The sequence below is a fragment of the Falco punctatus genome, assembly GCF_963210335.1.
Source record: "Falco punctatus genome assembly, chromosome: 1".
Classification (NCBI taxonomy): Eukaryota; Metazoa; Chordata; class Aves; order Falconiformes; family Falconidae; genus Falco; species Falco punctatus.
Window position 1 is genome coordinate 94,132,970 of NC_137580.1, and position 15,486 is coordinate 94,148,455.

At 42.3% G+C, this 15,486-nt stretch overlaps 1 protein-coding gene across 9 annotated transcripts in view; it reads left to right on the forward strand.

The window, feature by feature from the left end:
• The first annotated feature begins 34 nt into the window (after positions 1-34).
• Positions 35-15,486, forward strand: part of SVOP (SV2 related protein) — a 30,342-nt gene continuing 14,890 nt past the window's right edge. For 5 of the 9 annotated variants that reach the window (XM_080373570.1, XM_080373571.1, XM_080373572.1 and 2 more), the window contains exons 1-8: positions 35-440; positions 2,163-3,447; positions 7,131-7,291; positions 8,875-8,960; positions 10,024-10,122; positions 12,191-12,262; positions 12,485-12,609; positions 15,287-15,350. In XM_080373570.1, coding sequence (XP_080229696.1) covers positions 3,194-3,447; positions 7,131-7,291; positions 8,875-8,960; positions 10,024-10,122; positions 12,191-12,262; positions 12,485-12,609; positions 15,287-15,350 — 861 coding nt within the window. In that variant the 5' untranslated portion in view covers positions 35-440; positions 2,163-3,193. Of the gene's footprint in view, positions 441-2,162; positions 3,448-7,130; positions 7,292-8,874; positions 8,961-10,023; positions 10,123-12,190; positions 12,263-12,484; positions 12,610-15,286; positions 15,351-15,486 lie in introns of those variants that run through there. The other 4 variants (XM_080373574.1, XM_080373576.1, XM_080373575.1 and 1 more) reach the window with 4 other exon arrangements.

Here is a 15,486-nt window from a genome sequence, read left to right on the forward strand (position 1 = left end):
GGGGGGTCAGGTTGGGGGGCGGGTTTGCCCCCATTCCCAGGGGCTGGCCCGGAGGAGCGCTGGGCTCACCGAGCGTTTAAAAGACAGGGCGGCCGGGGGTGGGCCTGGCAGTGCGGGCCGGCAGGCGGGCTCGGGGGTCTTAAAGGCCTTTTCCAACCAAAACGACCCCGTGAAACCATCCACACCACCCCCCGCAAAAAAGGGCAGCCCTCCCCGCCGCGGCTGCCCCGGCCTGCCCCTGCCCGCCCCTGCCCCTGGGGGAGGACTCCCTCTGCCCCCCGCCGAGCGCCCTTAGCTTTTGGGTTTAACTGATGCGCTTTGGGGTCGCTGAGGCGTTTCAGGAGGCGCCGGGGAGCCCTTGCAGGCAGAATGACTGACACGTGCAGCTTTTGAGAGCACCTGGAGATGGCAGCTGCTGATCGTGTCTGTGGGCCTGGCAGGTAACAGTCTCCCTCTTTACACCTCCCCAGATTAATCCCAACACCCTTTATTAGCAAATTTACTGCTGCATCCCGGGTTCTTTCTGCCCAAGTCCCCGTTTGCCTGGCGGTGCTCCACCTGTACTGTGCCAGAAGGCTGTTTGCAAGCGAGCAGCCGAGAGAGTAAAGGACTAGATGGCAAGAGGCTGAGAGAAACGGGAGTGACAGACAGAAGGAGGATGTGAAGAAATAATGTCGTCCTGACAGCAACATACCATTCTCATAGCTGTCACACACTTAAATACAGGAGACGGGAGACAAAAGAGTGTGCTTAGAGGACCAAATCTCACACCCTTAACTTGCTGGAAAATTGGATCTTACTTAGTCAAAAAGTAACATAGCTGCTGTACTCTAAAAAGAAAGTAATTGCTTACGCAATGAACATACAAGCTAAAACTCTGCTTGAAAAATGCCGTTTTCCAGCAAGTTTTGTGGAGAAGCAACCTAGAGTCTCTGTGAACTCATGTTTTGTGGATAAATCCCATTCTGGAACTCCATCAGGCTGCTCTGCTGAGACTGCTCTGATAAAGGCCCGCAGTGACTGCTATCCTCTGGAAGTCTCGGTTCTGTAGCTCCTCCCACTGTACTGACTTTTTCTACAGGATTTTACCCAGTCAAACAGACCAGACTTCTTGGATCATATGAAGCATTGAACTATGGTATCTTTAACCCACATTTTCTGAAAAGGAAACGTAAATCTTGGCCATCAGGAAGGTGCTGGTAGACCAGTTCTATCTACTGAGACCTTTCATTTTTCAGGTGCTGTGGGCCAGAGTGCCTTTCATTCCAAATAAACTGCCTGGATCCTTTATGGTAACAAATACCTGGAACAATGCCATTCTTCAGCCCAAACAAGTCACCACCCAATTCAAAGACAAGTAAAAGGGTGCACAACTGAAGAGTCATGTTGTTTATGGAAATCTGTGTGTCTGCGATGGATAGGCAGAAAATGGCAAGAGAGGTGAGAAAGAACAGAGCAGGGGAAGAGAGCAAACACATTTGCAAAACCTATTCTCTGAAAAAGCCTTGTTGTTAATGTTTATGAGAATACATTACAGAACATGCATGCATTTAATACAGTTAAAATTGGTTCTTATCATGCTTTTAGGGTATTACTCAGTTGCCTAAGCACAGGCATCTCGATCCATGTGAGAGAGCCCTAAGGTGCCTAGGATATCCTCATGGTCCCATGCGATCCACAGCTGGAGGCCACCAGAGATAGACTAAAATGGAGCTGATGTCTATGTGTAGGCATCTGGATTCCACTCCTAGACACAAATACTTCATTAAGCAATTATCCTTGCTATTTTTAAGGAAACTGAAACCCTAGCTAGGCCAGCTGCAAGTTCTTTCTTATAAATACTAAAACCTGTAAAGGTTTTCGATATTTAGTGTCACAAACTGAATCTGTGTGGTGGCTGAACAAGTCCCATTCACAAACTGAAGCATGTTTGGTATGTCATAGCTAAGCCCAAGCCTCTTGCAACATCTGTTGTTCATTCCCTGACCTGAATTTGTACAACTTTACTCTTCTTCCTCACTGTAGTGCTTTCACCTGTCTTTGGTGTTGTCCTGTTGATTTCAGGCCCTTTCTCCAATTTGTGAAATTTATTTTAAATTTTAATCACGCCAAATGTCTCCTAGTCATCCTCCTAGCATATATTTCCCCGTTTTCTCCTGCAGACCTCTCTCCACGAAGGATTTTACATAAATGCAGGCATTTACACGCACAAATAAACTGTCTTCCAACAGAAGGAGAAGGCCTGCAGGAATGAATGTGCCAGGGTGACATCGTATCTTTTCAGGTGCTTTTCAGGTGCGTAACTGAGATTTTTACAAACTAATCTCATTCTGCATCTGAGGAGCACGCGCTTGGAATCCCTACCAGGTCGCTTGAGATCGCATACAGGAACTGTCTGTGGGCTCCTGAAGTGTTCGCTTTAACAATGTAATTTTCTGTGAAGTGCTGACAACATTGAAATCATAGAATCATTCAGGCTGGAAAAGACCTTTAAGATCATCAAGCCCAGCACTGCCAAGTCCCGTCGCCCTCTGGGCCAGTGTCATGCTCCCCAGAAGACCCTTTGCTGTCCTCCGGGGAGCGGATGCATCCAAACCAGCATGGTTCGGTTTTCCTTGTGGACTTCTCCATCCTGCCCACTTGCTTGAAATCCTCCCTGGGGCTGCACCCTGCCGAGGGACCGGTCGCCAGGCTGGGATCCCGAGGGGACGAGGACCGGCGGTGACAGGGGAGCTGAGCACCAGCCCTGGCCAGGCTGGCAGGCAGCCCCCCTAGAGCAGCGACAGCGAGGGGAGGGAGCCCTGGCCGCCGGACCGCGGCCGCCCCGCCGCTTCTGCCCGCCCTGCCGTGCCGTGCCGTGCCGAGCCCAGCCGTTCCCGTGCCGCTCGGTGCGGGCTGTCCAGCCGCCCGCCCCTGCCTCCCCGCAGCCCCAGCCATCCCCGCCATGCGAGAGCGATGAGAGCAGCTCCTGCAGACGCAGCCTGGCAATGGAGGATGATTTATTCCAGCTGAGACAGCTGCCGTGAGTAGCACCGATAGGGGAGCGGGGATGCGCAGGATTTCTCCTCCACGGGCTGCAGGGATATTGTGAATCCTGGTGATTTTTAAGGGAATTGTTTCTAGGAAGTGTCTTGGGCCCCGGGAAGCAGGCCATTTTCCTTGTATAGCTGCCTGGGCTCAGCATCCTGGGGGCATGCAGGGACCCATTTGTTATATAAATTCACTCAGTTGTTATTTTTTGCATGAACTTGGTGGTGGTAGAAATAAGGAGGGGTGGAATAAAACCGTGCGAGTGCGGAAAGATTTTTTGAGAGGAAACATTACTATTGCAAGGTGGATTGCATCTGTAAATAACGTTGTGCTAGGGAAGGCATCTTCCTCAGCTTCCTCCTTCATGCCGCGAACCGAGTGCAGATCAGAACCTTTTTTCGCAAAGGTGTGTTTGCGGTGAGTATCATCGATATTTGCTAACTGTATGTTTTGGAGAAGCAGACGTTGCTGCACAAGGAAAATGCTGTTATTTGTGAGGAACTCTTTGCTGTTGGGATGTGGTTGCTGGATCTGTGCAAAAAAGGTGATAAAAGCATTGCTGCCTTTTAACACCGGTATTTCCTTTCCTTTTCATGAATGTAAAATGTTTCCTTTAAAAACAAGTGCATTTCTTCTAATGCTCCATTATCAGGTGCTTTGAAGCATATTCCTATTTATAAATCATTGGCTCTGCAAGGCAGGGAATAAATGCTTAAAGTTGATCTTAAATATTAATGAGCTCATGTCAATGACAGAGCAAACTGTCCCATAACATTTCTAATAAGTTGGGAGAATGGCTACGAGCTCCAGCTATTTTCAAATACTTAGTTTGGATGCATTCAGCTTGTCAGTAAAAAGAATAAGACGTGATTTCATTACGCCATTTTTCCTATTTTATTTTTTAAAAAAAATAAACCCAAAACACAGAAAAATGTTCTAAAGTACCTTTCAGTGTCTGTGTAATTAGATGTATTTGGTGGTGTGAGATCTTGCAAACGAATGCAGCTCTCAGATGTCTCAGCTGTGAAGAATTTTGCAAGAATGGAACAGTAAATATCACTGTGTGCTTTTTTTCTTTATTTGTGTCAATTTGTTTCATAGGTTCCTAAGTGATAAACACTTTTTTTTTTTTTTTAATTTCCTGTGATGAGGACTGTGGCCAGGTAGCTCAGTTTGCCATTTAAGTATTTACAATTTTCAGATCAGTCACTGCTTTTATATAGCATCTGGAACCATTATCTCCAAAATGATCAGGTCTGAAAGTCTACTTCAACAAATATTACAAAGAAACAGTAGTACAGGGGATTTGTGATGAGGTACTTCAAGGTCAGGAAGGATTTTATTGCCATGTTTATTTTGCCTTTGGCTTACTAGGGCACTGAAGAGTTCCTAGCATAGGTTGTATGAATATTTTTCAGTCATAATCCCTTTAGACCTGAAATCTGGGGAAAAGGTGTCCATATACTTCAATGAACTTTGCACCTGGCTTTGAGACTGCTGAAGTTACAGTTATAGTCTTCCTTTAAAAAGGTACAAATATAAAAGTTTACTTCCTGTATAGTTAAACCAGGTGCTTGTAAAACTTTTGCAAAGAAGATATGAATGGTACTTTGATATTAGTTGTTGCCCTTGGTAATAAAAATGTTATTTCATGGGCGTAAAAAATTAATTGTTTGCTGAGAGTATGTATTTTGTAGGTCATATGAGGATTATCTCTTTAGTGATAATTTTAATTATTATAGTGACAATTAAAAAAACAAGTAATAATTACTTGTGGTTATCCTGTAGGGTCAGCAAAAGAAAATTCAAACTGAGGTACTTGCACTGAAGTTAAAAAAAACAATCAGATTAAGAGAATTTAAAACTGAATTTCTCAATGGAACTTAATAGAAACCTGAATTCAGGCAAGTTTCATTGTTAGAATGAAGGATCCTCTGCATACCCTAAATCAGAATGAGATAAACCCTAGTTTCACTGCAGTCCATGCATTTTTCTTGTGCATTTCCAAGAGGCCTGGGGATTTGTTTAGTGTTCTTATGTTTAAGATCTTCAAATATTATCTTGGACAAGAAAATTTGTGACTGCTGTTTGTCTGCCAAGGCATAAAGGCCATAGAAAAGCTTTCAGCTTCCTGCTGCAGATGAGAGCATTACTAAAGTAGTACAAGGACTGTTTGCTCTGTACAGATCATGGAATGCCCTGTTTAGCTGAAAAAAATCATCCCAAAACATTTCAACAGTCTGCAAAGCAGGCTGTCCTAAAGATGAGTGATAACCCCACAAAACGGTCACAGTGCTTCTCTCTCTCTCCGGGTCACTGCCAGAATATCATTAGTGAATATGTGCAATTCCCCAGATGGGATGTGGTCAGGGAGATAGTATGTATGCCAGGACTGAGAGGGAAAAGGAAATAATTAATGTTTAGTAGCCCTCTGCTTTGCATTTCTACCACAGCGAAGTCCTAAGCTGGACTGAATGGCTGGTTGGGGCCCTAACTTCTCTCTTTGTAAAACAACCCATGGGTGACTGAGACCTTCATTCCTCTATCCTTTTGTCCACCATTGGACCACAATCATTTCACAGGAGCTTTGTAGATTGCCCATCTTTGCTCTTGTATTAGGTATTGATTGTGTCATCAGCACTTGTAAGAGAAAATCAGAGTTGAGGTCTTGCTAGATGCGAAAAGTCTTTCAGATCACCTTTAGAAATGTCATACATGCATGTCAGCTTGCTGCAGCTGCAGTTGGCAAGGATGCTGAGAGTTTAGTTTTGCTGACCCTTAAACCAAAGGATAAACTGAAGTTCAAGAGGCTGTCTGCTAATCTTTGTTGTAGAATTGAAGTGTTCAGTTACTGGAAGTCAGAAGAGGTAGTAGCAAGATGAATCTATTTCCAAAAAACTATTTCACTGAAGTCCAAGGAATTGTCAGTTGCCAAGGTGAAAAAGTTACACTTATGTTGAAGGTAAAGTGAAGGAAGCTCGAGGAATCTGTTACATTAATATGGTAGATCTGTTCCAAAATCTTTGTTTGGTCACAGGAAACTTAATTGATGGAAAATGGACCTCCTTTATATACGTGAAGCGCTGCACAAAATCACTCGATCCAAAACGTGAAAGTTGTGTTGATTTAGCTAAGTTATGTTTTCACATCTTACTGTCTCCGTGGCCTTGCTGCAGAGAACAGGTGATTTTCTCTCAGCTGGTGCCAGAAATGATATAAAATACAGGCAGCTGTGAGGGTGACACTCACATGACAATCACCATCTTGTATGCCAGGGCTGTAATTGGCAAGCAGGTAAACTCTTCAGTCTTGACTTGGACTTAACGAAAAAAGAAGTATCCTTTGATTCATGTTCTTATTCTGCCCCGCCTCATTACCTAAGAGGTTCAAAAAATGCACAGATGAACCAAGTATTGGAAATCAACTAGTTTCTTAAAATACAGGTATTAAATTAATTACATAATATTAAATGCTTTAGTTTAAGATAGGAGATTAAAGCAATCATACTTAGAGTCACAGAGTCGTCATGATGGAAAAAAAGTCAATGTACTGAATTATCTTACAAGTCGTGCCACACTATGTAATGTTTAAAAATCTGACAAATTTCAGGAGTTCCGCTTCTAAGAAACAAATCACTCTTAGGAAAACAATGTGGAAAATTTAATTTGGTCTCTTCCTACAAGGGTAAAGCAACTGAAATTCAATTACACAACTTTGTCTAATTTGCAGTAAAAGCCTAGGCACACAAAACATGGGTATCATTAAATATGTATCATTTCATTGTATTTTTATAACCTGTATGTTTTTATAACTTTATAGTTAGCACCGTAACATCCTATTTGTAGAAAAGTGGTGACTATATCGCATAACCATGTACTCTGTGGTTTTTTCCCAGGCCAGTAGCAACCCCCAGGATATCCAGACCTAAGAACAGATATAAATAAAAGTCACAGCATTCTCTGTGAATGTGGAATGGAGACAGGAGGGTGGGGAGAAACCTGGCTGCTCTTTGACCAAAGAGGGCTTCAAGACTAAACCAAACACGTCTTCGACCTGGAAGAGACCCACCAATGTATTAATCCTTGTTTTTGCATTCTTAGGGTGGTCAAGTTTCGCCGCACTGGGGAAAGTTCAAGGTCAGATGAGGATGTCATTTCAGGAGAACATGAAATTCAGATTGAGGGTGTTCGGACAGAGCTAGAGCCTATTGAGCTAGAGGATGGAGCTGCAGTGCCAAAAGAATTTGCCAACCCAACTGATGGTGAGTAGGCTTCTTGTTTTCCTGTAGGGAGAAAGGTGTGGCCTCCTCATTTCAGTCCCGTTGCAACCAGGCTGAATACATTGGGTTTAGGGAAATGAAAGATCCCCGGATAAAAGAAGGAAACAATCACACAGGCAAATTATGTTACACCTGAAAGTCATGATTTACTTACCTTGTTCTCTGAGGGACGCTTTATGTATTTGTTTTTATATCACCAGTAACAGACCCTTTTAAGGACTGGTGTATCCAGTTGTCACCGCCTATTTCATACAGTAGGTTTGACTTAGTTTCCTTTAGAACTGATCAGTGCTCCTAAAGCAGGGCTGAGTTTGCTGGAGCAGTTACACGTGGCTCACCTTCAAGGCTGAGCATGAAGCCTCTGCAGTGTTCCCATCTCCTTCTTGCCTAGAGGACAAGAGGGACAAAGTGAATGTACCTCCCAGCCTCTGCTTTCTGCCTAGCAGAGAAGTGCTGGCTGCCCTGAAGGCAACACCAATTTAGAAGATATGAGAAGGGTTGTTTTTCTCTTAGCACAAGGCATGCTACAATTTTATAGGATGACTATTTTCCCAGGGACTTATTTATTAACATATTGATGCAATAGGAAGCTGGAATAGCATGGAGTGAGCTCAGGGAGTTTCTCAAAAGACTCAGTGCATCAGTGCAAGCCTGCAGATATATGTAGAATTCCAGCTGGCACATTGCCCAAAAAAGTGCAAGTGATGGAACAGCCCAATATGCTGAGCTTCAGTGCCATCACACCAAATGCCTGGGTTAAAGTCACAAACTGAGGTCTTATGACATCTCTGTTTCATTTTGTCAGGTAGATTTTGTTTGATTTGCTTTTTGTCTTTTGCTTCGTGAGGATGTCCAACTTGCAGCTGGGTAAAGCCTTTCTGTGGCGAATATACTTTTTAATCTGCTGAAACTTTTGAAACTTTGAGATTAAATTGATTCAAACAAATTGAATATCACCATGTGTTTTTCTGATATATTCTATTTTGCGCTGAGCGAAAGAGTTTGAGATATCTGAGCTTCTTCAGATGGAACAAAATAATGAGGTCATGACAATGTGTGGGAAACAAGATCCATCAGCATTTTTAACAAGAGGATGTTTTAAGATATGTCATGGACAAATTCTTGGTTCAAATAATTACAGCTTGACTCTCCATGCAATAAAATATTCTTCTGTAGTTTCCATCACTTGCGTAGTATTGCAGTGTGCTGTTGAACAGCTCATAGACTTCTCACCAGAGGAAGCTCCAATTCAGTGGCTGGTGGATTCACTCCCAGGGGTGACAGGCTGAACGTGTGCTGGAGTCATTGGTGCTACACTGATTCACTTCTATGTGAATAAAATATTCTAGGAATATTTCAAATTATTTTGGCTTTAGCACAATTCCTGAAGAAGATAGAGATTTTCCTGAGCAAGAACTGTATAAAAGCTACGTAGATCTCTGTTATATATATTAGATCTCAGTAGATTACCTGTTAAAGAATGGCTTTCACAGAAAGAAAATGCTGTCTCAAGGGGTGGCTCTTACTAGGAAAAGAATACACTTCTGCACTATCTTTCTTTCTAGATACTTTCATGGTGGAAGATGCGGTGGAAGCCATTGGATTTGGAAAGTTCCAGTGGAAGCTCTCTGTTATTACTGGATTAGCATGGGCAAGTAATTTTTATCAAGGTCAATTGCATGAACATCAGTTAGTGAATCTCAGTGATTTCAAATAATGTAGCCATTCTCTGTAAACAAAAAGTCTCCAAACAGATAGTTCTGCAATAAAGAAAGAATTTTACTTGAAATTCTAAAATGACAGCTGGACTAAGGGTAAAGAATAACCGATTGATTTCTCTGTCTCTGAAGTTCCTATAAATCAGGGTTTGAAAAATCATTTTGAATCTCTACTTCGAATGAAAAAGGTGTGAAGCTATTCCCACAGAAGCAGATCTCAGTTTTCGTTCAGTGATTTTACCACATTCATCCCATTAGCTACAATCTCTGTTTTCTGTATTAGTATTATTGTAATCTTAGTTTCAGGTGAACAGCAACCCAGTACTTCTAGCTGTAACCTTCATGTCAAGAACAGAAAGACAGGCTTTGTTTTCACTTTTCTTCTATTTCTGAAGCACTCTTATGTTGCATCTGTTGTGGTATATGTTAGGGTAATGATATGTGGAGCCTGTATTTACTAGCTGTTGTCTGTATACGAGCTTACAATCTGCCACGGTTTAGAGACTAAGTCAGTAGTGGAATTTGGTCTGCAGACGCTCTGTCAATACATTTGATACAAATGCAGAAGCAGTGTATAAGGGAGAAAGGGAGTAAGTTATGAGGTAATAAACAGTTCTGACAAAATTTGTGTGTAAAGGAGTTAAAAGCTCATCCCTGTAACAAGCAACATGAAAGTGAACGGACCTGGATGACTGACCAGACAGGCCTTCTCGAAAACACCCACCAATAACTTTGGTTTGGCTCTTGAATCCTCTTTGCCAGTGTTATTAAACATTACAACAATGAGAAATTAGTTTAAAAATGCACCTGTTGCTTTTTTTCTCTCCGCTGTATACATCCACTGCAACTTGCAAACATGACTGTTTTGTTTCACCTACAGAGTGGGAATGGCACAGAGCAGAAACAAGGTTAATTGCAAGAAGGCATATTATTGACTGCTATGTTCGTCTAATTTTCAGGCTGTTACTTATTTTTGTTTCTTTTTTATCCTTCTAGATGGCAGATGCTATGGAAATGATGATTTTAAGTATCCTAGCTCCTCAGCTTCATTGTGAGTGGCGATTACCAAGCTGGCAGGTTGCATTGCTCACATCGGTAGGAAAAATAATTGACAGCTCCTGTATTCTGTAAGGTTTTTCCATTCACTTGTTAATCAGATGTTATGCTTTATATCCCGGAGTTAAATCTGTCCGTGGCCTTTGCAGATTGCCTTTGGCTCAGAAGAATATAGCAGTCTTTTTTAAAAGCCAGAGCTTGAAGAAATGAAGCTCAGTGAGAACTGAGGAAATTTTGCAAGTTTCAGGTTCACAGTTTCATGTAGTTTCCAGGAAAATGTATTCATTGACTCGGGCTTATCCTAAAATTCAAACCATTTGATTAACTGAAAAAAAAAAAGGATTGGTAAATCTTGGCTATCTTTCTTGAAAATCTTTCCCACTGCATTTAAGCTCGCTTGTACATCAACAGACGGGAAGCCGTGAGAGAGAGCAAGCAGTCACTTTTTGAGGTAGATTATCCAGTGATATTTGCAAGCAGAGCTCTTACAATACCACCTCTAAGCCTGGTGCTTTGATGTTGGAAACATGCAATGCCTTCAGGGTTAAGAAAACTAGTTTTGGGACTCATCTCTCAGGGTATGCCACTGTTGTACGTCATGCACTTTAATTCCTACATTTCTTTTTCCTTTAGCTTTTGATGCTGTTTGTGGTGTTGTCTAAATTGGTCAAAATGCTCAGTAGATTTAAATCAGTTAAGGGCACATCCTTTCCCATACCTGAATGCAGCCAGCCCAGCTGAAAGAGGGTCTTGTTCCTTCTTTCAGCTCAGCACAGTTTTATTCTTGGTGAGCAACATCAGAAGGAGAAGGGGTCAGTGACCATGAGACAAAAGCTTTGACAAACAGAGCTGCTCTTACCCCGCTTATTGCTTGAGTACGCATTTCTTTCTAAGACAAAATTCCTGTGGTTTAATGTGCTGCTGTGGGAAACACGCTTGGGTTTTGCTGTTACCTTCGCTGGGCAGGTTTTCATTTCTCTCTATCCACAGAATAAACTATGCTTTTTGGTGTCACCTCTGAAAAGGGTAGCATTTCTTTTCTTTGACACCTCAGTCTTCTTTCAGACTTTTCTAGAGTTGTAAGAGCTGATTTTAACTCCGTTCAAATCTGAGGCAGCCTGCTGAGAATGGCAATAGGAGGCTGGAGGGGAGCTGGCTGAGAGGTACCATCAGCATCAGCACCAGGGCTCCTGCAACAACTGTCCTGCAGATCTTGAGCAACATGGGCCAGCTTTTATTCATGAATATGTTCATTGGAACTGGAGAACTCAGCATCTTTCAGGGCTGGACTCACAATGTGTACAATACTAGAGTGCACGTTCTAGTGCCAGGCTGGTTTGTCACCAGATGGATCTTTTAATTGCAAAGCTGACTTGAGGAGTACCTAGTTGCTTCCCCTCTTCAACGCAGGCACTTGCACATGTCTCCACTTGCCTGTCCCCTCAGTAATGCTAGTGAAACTCTCAGTGGGGCCTTGCTGTGAAGCAGATGAAAGATTATTTTGTGGGTTATGAAAACCCTTCAGCAAAAAAAAAACCCCAACAACTCAGAAACAAGACAGTGATTTCCATTTAGAAGCAGATTGTGCTCTCCAGTCATTTCTTATAATTAATTTTCTTCCATTTATCAAAAGCTCAAAAATATTCAGCACTGGTCTGATTCAGTAGTTCACAAATTAGCAGGTAGGATAAGGGTGAGGTGATGACAGGTAGCCTGGTAGAGATTCGATTTATGTATGTTGTATTTAGATTCCTGACCTTGACAAAAGCAAGGCAGCTACTGAAAATGGGCCCACTGCTGGAAGAAGCTGAGGGACCTTGGCTTGAACTATCTGCTGATGCTCGTCCCCATTCCTGGGCAACAGCAAATTGACTTTCAAGTCAATGGAAGTGAAGTTAGTGACTTTTGAAGAATCCCACTATACGAATAATTATCTTTAATAGTCTCTACTGCAGAAGAGTTATACCTGGAACACCTGGACACTTTGCACTATTGTTAGAGCTGAAATTTTCCAGTTTCACTGTGAAGTTCCGTTCTTTTTGCTGTCACACAGAAATGTTCACTTGTCTTGTTGTTAAGGGGAAGGTTTTTTTCTGGTGTTTCGTAGGTGGTGTTTGTGGGAATGATGTCCAGCTCCACCCTCTGGGGAAACATTTCAGACCAGTACGGGAGAAAAACAGTAAGTGTTCAGCTCCTACTAGAGTACATTCTAATATTTTTACAGTGTGTATGTTTCAGTGCACGATGTTCACAAATGTCGTAGTCAACATGTATGAAGCAGAGTTAAGCAGGGCCAGAAGTGACTGCCATGAAATAAAAGGAATGTGAAGCTCTACTTCACATTTTGTTAATTTTTGTTAGGGCAGAAACTCTTTTCTTCGTGCTTGTCTGTTACATACAGGGCCTAAAGATCAGCGTGTTATGGACGCTCTATTATGGGATCCTCAGCGGTTTTGCACCAGTGTATAGCTGGATCTTGGTGCTGAGGGGCCTGGTGGGCTTTGGGATTGGAGGAGTGCCTCAGTCGTAAGTAAATATTTGCAAGTCCAAATTTTCTCTTTTCTATTTATTTTTTTTTAAATGCTTATGTCAGATTGAAGACATGCCTCTGTTCAGTTGTCCCAATCCCATTTTTTCCTAAGTATTTTGGAACTAATATATTAAACTCTCAGAAAGCTTTGAAGATACCTAATACATCACTGAGGTGCATCAGATTTACAATGACTTTTGTGTGAACAAGCTGAGTTCCTAAACGTAATAAGTTATATGCCTCGAGTCCTTTTAAGCTTCTCTCATCCCTTCAGGTAAACCATGGGGAAAATGAGAGGCCCAAAGAGCCCACCCAGCAGCGGGTAAAACACGACAGGCAGCGTTTTGTAGCTGTGCCTAAACATGGCATTGCTGGATTGTGTTGGCAGAGTCCCTAAGGGACAACACGGTTTTCTTGCAAGAGACATCGTGAACTAAACACGAGCATTTAGGGGTAGAGCTGAGCCCTGACTCCTCATTGTAAGAGTGCACATTATTGTTCAGCCAGAGCCTAAACTTTCACATCTGAACCTGAATTGGAATTCCAAAACCGCATAGCCCAGACCTGGAGTACTGGAGATACCTTGATGGCTCAGACACATTTCTAATAAGGTAGTGTCAGGTTATTTCTCTATTACTCTGTCATTCCATCCGCTGAAGAGGAGGATCTCTAAATTTTGCACCTGGAATAAATAACTGCTCTAAGCTTTTAATTATAAATGTAAAGGGAAAAGAATAGCCATTCTCTCTCTGTGTAGTTTTTTATCCTTATTAATAATTGATATATTGCCCCATGGAAGTGCTATTTTGGAGTATCAGGGTCCAGCTTTGATTGATGGCTCAGAGAATTCTTCGCAAGGCAAGTCAATATCCTGTCTTTTCTATTGCCATTCCCAGATAAAAGATTCAGAGCTGAGATGAAACATCATGGTATTATTAATTTTCTTTTACTGCTCTCCTGCCCCCCTTTAGAAGCTGCACAAAAGCGTAACGTGTATGTAAAACAGGCAAGTCCTTAGCCTGCTGGGTGCTGAGCAACGGCGAGGCCATTTCTGCCATGCAATTCCAACTGAGCACAACTGGGATGATGCAGGAGAGCAGCAAAGACAAAGCGTCAGAGTTAATAATGCCTTGTACGGCAAACACATATTAGTGATGTTCCACAGAGCCCTGGTGGAGCAGCCACAGCACAGGTAGTGCCGTTTTCCACAGGGGCAGATAATGCACAAAGGCTACGTGACTTAATGAGAGGCAAAGAAGAGCCGGTTACAGAACTCAGAGTGGATTCCATCGCTGCTGAGTCTGTTTCTTGTTCTAACTGTAATAATGATGCCTTTGACAGTGGAGTAAATATGGATGAAGCAGGAAAAGTAGCTCCTTTCTGATAGCCTATGCAACTTTGGATGTGAGTGGCTGAATTTCAATGGAACGACATGAGTATCTTTATAATTGTGTATTCTATATGAGAGAGATATTTTAATAAAAAGTGCTATTAAGAAGAATGCATCCGGCAATAATAAATTAACAGATTATAGCAGATATCCCTCTACCTATACGTATGTAGGAGCTGCACCTGAGAAGCGGTAGCCTCCTCTGGGAATTTTCTGTGAGATATTATCTAACACTGAGTATATTATTCATTCCTAGTGCCAACATCCAGACTTGCAAAGATACAGAGTATTCTCTTTAAGAAAATAGTTCCGTACAGCATTAATCAGCTCCTGTTTTCTGCTGCAATATATAGAGGACTGCTCTACATTTCATTATGTGATTTTACTTCCTTCTCCTCTTAATCACTGATTTAACACAATACTGTGTGCAACTTTGATGAACTGAGTTCTGGGAAGATACTCAGAGATCAATCCACCGTTTGTCAAATTGGTAGGAGTTTTGTCACATACATCAAAGAAAGCCTAAGGAGTTTAGAGGCAGAAACAGGATGAGTCAATGGAATGCAAACAGAGGAGGGGCAAAGAACAACAAGTCTTACCAGACAGTTTGAAGAAGACAAGAGAGCCTTGACTGGCTGCTGGCCTTTGCGTTCATCCTCAGGAAATACTCACAGAGAAGCTGTACCATTACTTTTTGGCACAGTCATGAAACAAAGACTGCAGAGCTAGATGATTTCTTTTTGAATCCCCACAATAAAAGAATGCAAATTATTTTATACCAGATCAGACCTTGAAAGTATTCACCTCTTGGAGAATTGAAAGCTGGCAGAGTAGACTGATGTGAAATTCTCTGAGCTGGTTGTAAAGCCCTGAAGGAATACTTTACCCAGCAAGAGTCTGTGTTGAATGCTGATGGACCACACTGAAAGTAACAGGCATGATGCCTGTCCCGGACCAGAGCAGGGTTGCAAAAACTTATGCATCAAGAGCTGCTACATTTAGCTAACAACTATAGGGTTACAGGATCACATGAACAGAGCAAATTCTGTCCTCCGTTGCAATGGTGAACTAAAGGGGTTTTGTTCTGGTGTAGAAAGGGGAGTCTGAACCAGTGTCCGCAGTCTTGCTGACTCTGTGGGCTAGAGAGGGCTTTGCTTTACTACTGTGGGTTTAGCAATTTTAATAAAAGGCAAAAAAAAAGTTTGAACCTCTCTCATTGTGCTAACATGGCATTTTTCTCAGTGTGCTAACATGACGTTTTTCTCAATGTTCACTCTTTACAGGGTAACCTTATATGCTGAATTCCTTCCAATGAAAGCCAGAGCAAAATGCATTTTATTAATAGAGGTGAGCAGTGTAGCTGTGCTTACTGGTCCCTAGAGGGGCAAATTCTGCTGTTGGTTACATCTATTCAGTCCTGCTGACTAGAAATCTCACACATAGCTGCAGTCAAATCCCAGTTGTCCAAGTTAGCGTGGAGCTG